Source organism: Rattus norvegicus, chromosome 8 (assembly GCF_036323735.1).
Source record: "Rattus norvegicus strain BN/NHsdMcwi chromosome 8, GRCr8, whole genome shotgun sequence".
Taxonomy (NCBI): domain Eukaryota; kingdom Metazoa; phylum Chordata; class Mammalia; order Rodentia; family Muridae; genus Rattus; species Rattus norvegicus.
In genome coordinates, this window is record NC_086026.1 from 47,250,038 (window position 1) to 47,257,324 (window position 7,287).

General features: G+C 38.3%; 1 protein-coding gene across 1 annotated transcript; it reads left to right on the forward strand.

Annotated features, from left to right (window-relative positions):
• The first annotated feature begins 5,924 nt into the window (after nucleotides 1-5,924).
• On the forward strand, nucleotides 5,925-6,866 carry Or8c16 (olfactory receptor family 8 subfamily C member 16). The gene has a single exon (NM_001000441.1). It carries the CDS (start codon nucleotides 5,925-5,927, stop codon nucleotides 6,864-6,866), a length of 942 nt encoding a protein of 313 aa, NP_001000441.1.
• Nucleotides 6,867-7,287: the final 421 nt, after the last annotated feature.

Genomic DNA, 7,287 nt, shown 5'->3' on the forward strand with positions numbered 1-7,287 from the left:
GCCTGTTTATCCTTTGAGTAGAGGAAGGCTACTAATTTGTTTGAGTTAATTTTATACCCAGAAGCTTTGTTGAAGTTGTTTTTCAGGTTGAGTAGTTCTCTGGTGTAACTTTTGGGGTCACTTAAGCATCTTATCATATCATCTGCAAATAGTGATATTTTGAATTCTTTCCTTCTAATTTGTATACCTTTGACCTACTTTTGTTATCTGGTTGCTCTGGCTACGACTTCAAGTACTATATTGAAGTAGGGAGAGAGTGGGAAGCTTTGTTTAGTTCCTGATTTTAGTGGGATTTCTTCAAGTTTCTCTCCATTAAGTTTGATCTTAGCTACTGGCTTACTGTATATTGCTTTTGCTATGTTTAGGTATGGGCTTGAATTCCTGTTCCCTCCAGGGCTTTTATCATGAAGGGGTGTTGAATTTTGTCAAGGTCTTTCTCAGCATCAAATGAAATGATCATGTGGTTTTTTATCATTGATTTTGTTATTAACAGGAAGTTTTTAGAGAAAAGAATCCTGGTCTTGTAAAAGCTCAGTGTACTGCTACACACAGTTACAGGATTGGCATTGTAAAGTTTTCTTCCTCTAAAATTTAATTTATTGAGAAGTGACATAAAATTATATAGCTTTCCTCCTCTTCTTTCTCTCCCTCCGAACTTCCCATTTCCATTCCCATCAGTTCAGTGCCACTGGTATTACATCTATCGATATGATTTTATAAAACAACAACAGTAGAATTGTAGACCTAGATGATTGTGGGATGTGTAGCCCTATAGATACATCTGCAGTGCTACTTTGGCACCTAATGCTCAAAAAATTGAGGAAAATGAAGGGTGTGCATGTCTGCAGGGAAGACTGTAAAAACTAGAAGAATTAGCCAGCTGCTGTGAGATTGTGTCTAATAAAAATTACAGGAAACTTCACTGATGATGCAGAAACAGTGCAACTTCCTAAATAAGACCAGAATGAGTACAGCACAGGCAGATGTGCTAGCATTGAGGGGTTGAATTTCTCAGGGCTCTACCTGTAGACAGAAAATTATAGGCAGTTAAAGAACGTTGGTAGAGGGCTGTAGAGATGGCTCCATTGTTAAGAGCACTGACTGCTCTTCTAGAGTGCCTGAGTTTCATTCCCAGCAACCACATGGTGGCTCACAACCATCTGTAATTGCATATTATATGCTTTTCTGGTGTTTGCAAAGATAGTTACAGTGTAGTCATATAAAACAAACAAATCTTTCTCTCTCTCTTTCTTCCTTTCTCTCTATTTCTTTCTTTCTCTCTCTTTCTTTCTATTTCTTTCTCTCTCTCTCTTTCTTCCTTTCTTTCTTTCTTTCTTTCTCTCTTTCTTTCTCTCTCTCTCTCTCTCTCTCTCTCTCTCTCTCTCTTTCTTTCTTTCTTTCTTTCTTTCTTTCTTTCTATTTTGGAACGTCAGGAGGAGGTTACAGTGTCCTACCAAGTGAGGAGCCACCTAATCGGTTTTGCAGATCCTTTCATTTTTGGTGATGTGCACCAGGATGAAAGTGCAGCTTCTTTGTTGAGCCCGCCTTCAGCAGAAAGGCAGGGTGGCATCAAGTGAGGGATGGGGTTGCTATCCCACAATTAAATCTCTGACCCACAATTCTTCCTGTCTGAAAGAACTTCGGGATGGAAATGGAGACCAGCCCAAGGAAAAGAAGGTCCAGCAACAGGCTCAAAGTGGGATCCAGCTCAAGGGGAAGCCCCAAGACCTGACACCATTCCTAAGGCTTTGGGGCACTCACAGGAAGGGACCTATCATGACTGCCCTCTGAAAGACCCTACAAGCAAGAGTCATATGCAGATATGAGCACCCAAGCAATGAACAGAAGCTGCTGACTCCTGTGGTAAAATTAGGGAAAAGCTGGAGGAAACTGAGGAGGAGAGCAACCCTGTAGGAGGACCAGCAGTCTCATTTAACCTGGACCCCTGAGATCTCTCAGACACTGGATCACCAAGCAGGCCGCATATACCAGCTGATATGAGGCCCCCAACACAAATACAACAGAGGACTCTAGGATCTGGGTTCAATCAGAGAAGATGCACCTAACCCTCCAGAGACTGGAGACCCCAGGGAGTTTAGAGGTCTGGTGGGGTAGGGACATCTTCATAGAGATAGAGGGGTGGGAAGGAAGTCTGGGGTGTGGAACAGTTGGAGGGTGGACCAGGAGGGGAATAAAATGTGGAATGCAAAAATAAATTTAAAAAAAAAGGAAAATGCAGCTTCCAACTAAAGGCACAATCAGAATTATTATCTGGTGAAGAAAGACTCTTTTGCTTTGATAACAAAAGGGTCAGTCCCAGGCACAAGAATGTGAGGTTCTTGGACTTCTGCCTAAAATCAAGTGTAGACTACTGGGAAGTTGCAATGGTTACAGTGGCAGAGTTCCAACTGTCGTAAGAGACTTTTTTTTATTAACTTGAGTATTTCTTATATACATTTCGAGTGTTATTCCCTTTCCCGGTTTCCGGGTAACTCAGAGTTTTTCTCTGTCAAGTTTTCATGTACATTTTACAGATAGGTGATCTTTTACTGAACTGTATTGGAAAGAGATCTTTCTTCAGATTAATACGTTTTTGTTTTTGTTGTTGTTGTTATTTTTGTTACAGTGAAATAGAAATTGTAAAATTTCAGATTTTTCAGTGTCTTATTTTGTAAATAAAGCTCAATTTGTATCAGATTAAACAATTTTCCTGGGTAGAAGAATGAGACACGGTAAATGTGACTCATAAAGCCAGATCAATGTTAAGATGCTGTCTATTCCTTACAGAAAGTCGTGGGATGTGATGTGAAAATTCCTCAAATTTGTACTCCCATAGGATGTGCTATAATTTTACTGTAATTCAACAAAGTCAGGAGCTGTCTAGACTATTAGAGCACTCCCTCACTGGAAGGAGAAATTTCTCCAAAAACTTTTTCATTGGGATTCTTGTATCATTTGATGCAGAAGGTGAAGAGTCAGATCAATTTGTGATTATGCTTGAGGATAGAAAAGTATTGCCAAGAAACTGACCTGGAAATTAAAAAAGATTTTGTCCTATGGGAGATCTCAGCTATGGCAAACAATGTAAAATATATCATACCATGACAGTTTTTGACAGACAAAATATATCGTCAGTAAGAAATGAAGGGTGGATGGATACACACACACACCACAAACATGGTTCCCAAAAGTACCCTCCATTATAGAAAGAAATAGTAAAGACATTCTTTGGTCTCGCCCACTCCATGCTTTGATAGGAAAATTCTTTCCCTAATCTGGCAGAAGTCCTTTGAATTTCCTCATCCCACTGAAAAGACTAATGGGATTTGCTCAGTGTTAAAGATGTACCTAATTTAAAACTCTTTGTACCTTAGACTCACACTTTGTCCTGCGTACAAGATGTATAGAGGTAAAAGATGGAGCAGAATTTGAAAAAAGAACCAACCAGTGACTGTACTAGCAGGAGACCCAGGCCATCAGAGGGATCCCAACCCCGACATAAGGGTATTCTTCTATGCTTTCAGACAGGAGCCTAGCGTGACTGTCATCAGAGAGGTTTCACCCAGAAACTGATTGAAACCGATGCAGAGACACAGAGCCCAACCTCAAGTGGATCTCGGGAAGCCTGTGGAAGAGGAGGAGGAAGGATCGAAGGAGCCAGAATCGTCAAGTATACCACAAGAAAACCTACAAAATATACTAGCCTGGGCATACAGTTTATAGATACTGAACTACCAACCAGAGAACAGTCATAGGATGGACCTAGGACATCTGAACATATGGAACAGTCGGGCAACTGGGTCTTCATGTAGAACTCTTAAGGCAGGAGCAGAGTCTGTCGCTGACAGCATCGCTTGCCTTTGGATCCCTTTCCATTAACTGGGCTGCCTTGTCTAGCCTCAGTAGAAGATGCATCTAGTTCTAGTGCAAGTTGCTGTGAAGGGTGGTTGATATCCATGAATGGCCTCACTTCTCAGAGAAGGAGGAGAGGTGAGGTGAGAGAGAAGGACTGGGAGGAGGGAAAAATGGCAAACTGTAATTGGGCTATAAAGTAGTAAATAACACAATGAATAATGTAAAAAAGAAATAATGTTTATACATACATAGATGCCAGGGATTTTCTTATCTTACACTGTTTTTGTAATATTTTATTTAGATTTTATACCTAGAAAAGTGACATAATGTAAATTAATTTTTTGTGTAATGTGCATGATTATTCTTATTATTCTTAACACCTTTCTCCACATGTTCAATGTCCTTCTGTGTAACATAATCCCTATGAAATTATGTGCTTCAGCACCTTATTTTGTGAGTCCAATTACTATGCCATACATACTTGATAATAGCTAGAGAACTATCTTAGACTATGGGTAATGTGTGCACGGTAGTGAGGAGGAGAATGTGGAATGGGATTGTAGGAGTCAAAGATCTCTTTGTCTCACTATACAAGACAACAGCATGGGAAGAATTTAGTTCCTCCCTGTTGAGTCACAGTGAGAACAACTTTATTTATCTGAGTAAGCATATAAACAGTATAGGGGACTTACACATACTAGTATATTTTAATATATCCAGTAAACATCTAATAACAATGTAAATCTCAAAATATAATAGATTTCTTATTTTATGTATTTTAAAATTATTTTGTTTATATACATTGTACCCTTAGATTTCCGTATGCTAACCTAGAATATTACCACTCATCTAGATGTCTCAATTTTTATATTTATACTTATTCATAAGGAAATACAGATGGACAAAAGCAATGACCAGCATAGTCTAAAGTTTCATAGATGGGAAGTCAAATGTTCTAATGTAATTTTGTACTATCTTGAGTGCTTCTTCATAATTTTTATCCCCTTTATAAAATTATGTTTGTGAGCTCCGAAAAAAAGAAAAAAGAAAAAAAAAGAAAAAAAGAAAAAAAATATGTTTGTGTAATATTAATATATGGTAAGTCCTATTTTTTTTTGAAATTATAGGAAAGCTACACATTGCTAGCAAGCATGTCCCTGGATAGTTTCTCTTGTAGAGCTCTGAAGAGCTTAAGGAAGAGATGATGAATCCACAGTTCTGCCCTGGGGAATAGACACTCCTGCTGGGAAATTATAAATGGAGTAGAATGTTGACTCTCTAAAGAACTGACTTTAGTTCTAATGCATAAGCCTAACAATTTCTACCATCAAGGGACTCATCCCAAAGAACACTCATAAAGAGAATAATTCTCTGTACTTCTAATGAATGCTTCCCCGAAATATTGATTATGAAATATTGAAGACTCATTGAAAACACTGTAGTCTCTTTTTAATATGAGACAAGCATCTTTGTAAACTTCTCAAATAGAAAGCATGCCAATGTCCCCAACAAACTTCTGATAGAAGTGGGGCACATGATCTGCACAGATTATTATCACCTGTTTCATTATTTACAGCTTTGACTCTCTGAGCACAGTGTGAAGGAAGACACCATGACCTCCAATGTCAGGGAAATCTCAAGATGAAACAAGGTGAGAATTGAGTTGTGTTTATCTTGACATTTTTATTCAAAACCACATTATCTATCTATCTATCTATCTATCTATCTATCTATCTATCTATCTATCTATCTATCTATCTGTCTATCATCTATTTAGCTAACATATGTTTTGAGGAATATGTGCATTGATCTTTTTAGCCATAATTCTTAATAAACCCTAAGTAAAAGAAAAGATTTCAAGTCAAGGGAACTTTCTAGAGAGTTAAACAAATCATGGGTAGGGGAAAGAGGAATTGATAATTACTTAGGACACCTTATACCCTTACTCATATTTGCAAACAAATACATCCAACTCTACTGGAAACTATACATCCAACTCCACTCTTGCAGTGAGAGATGATTTCCAGGTTAATATTATCTTTCTACATTTATTCTTGCAGGTGCCACACATGATTGAGAAAACTATGGAAAATAAATCTTCAGTGTCAGAATTTATTCTAATGGGACTGACAGAACAACCTGAGCTCCAGCTGCCCCTATTTGTTCTGTTCTTGATGAACTACACAGCCACTGTGATGGGCAACTTGAGCTTAATGAGTCTCATTTCCCTAAACTCAAACCTTCATACTCCCGTGTACTTTTTCATCTTCAATCTGTCCTTCATTGATTTCTGTTATTCAATGGTCTCTACTCCCAAAATGCTAATGAGTTTTGTTTTGGAGAAGAACACCATCTCCTTCAGCGGGTGCATGACTCAGCTGTTTTTCTTCTGTGTTTTTATAAATGCTGAGAGTTATGTTCTGACAGCCATGGCCTATGACCGCTATGTGGCCATTGGTCAGCCATTAATGTACCAGGTGGTTATGTCCCCTAAGATCTGCTGTCTGCTAATATTTGGATCTTACTTGATGGGGTTTGTTAGTGCCATGGCTCACACAGGCTGTATGGTCAGGCTCACCTTTTGTGATTCTAACATCATCAACCACTACATGTGTGACATCTTCCCTCTCCTCCAGCTCTCCTGCAGTAGCACCTATGTCAATGAGCTTATGAGCTACGTTGCAGTGGGTACAGCTATCATTTTATGTAGCCTCATTATCTTGGTCTCATATGCTCTGATCCTCTTCAATATCATACATATGTCATCAGGTAAGGGTTGGTCCAAAGCCTTGGGCACTTGTGGGTCTCACATCATAACTGTTAGTCTCTTCTATGGATCTGGGCTGCTTGCTTATGTCAAGCCATCATCTGCTGAGACTGTAGGTCAGGCCAAATTTTTCTCAGTGTTTTATACTTTATTGGTGCCCATGTTGAATCCACTTATTTATAGCCTCAGAAACAAGGATGTCAAGCTTGCTATGCAGAAATCGTGGAAAAGAATCACAAGCTGACATGTGCTATGGTGCATTCCTTAGACTCATCACTTTCTGTTTGATATGTTTTCCTTCATCCTTGTCTTTCATATTGTCTTTCACATTTCCTATATTGTATTAGTTTATTTATCATTGTCCTTCAATAGCATTGATAAAATTCATGCTATAACACCACATTTCTCTTTCAATCATGCAATATAACTCTGTATGTATTGTGAGGATATGAGACATCCCCATATTCAATGTGTTTCCAAGACATACCAGGTTAAGATAGAGATTCTTCTTGGTTGTTGGAACCCAGTCCCTGGTCAGTCTTTTCTTTTAATCCAAGGATAATTTTTCTTAGTACCTTATCTTTCATGTCTTTTGTTCAAAATATTTGTACATATTTTTTTATTTTATTTGTATGTGTAGAACCTCCTTCAGTGTATATTTACCA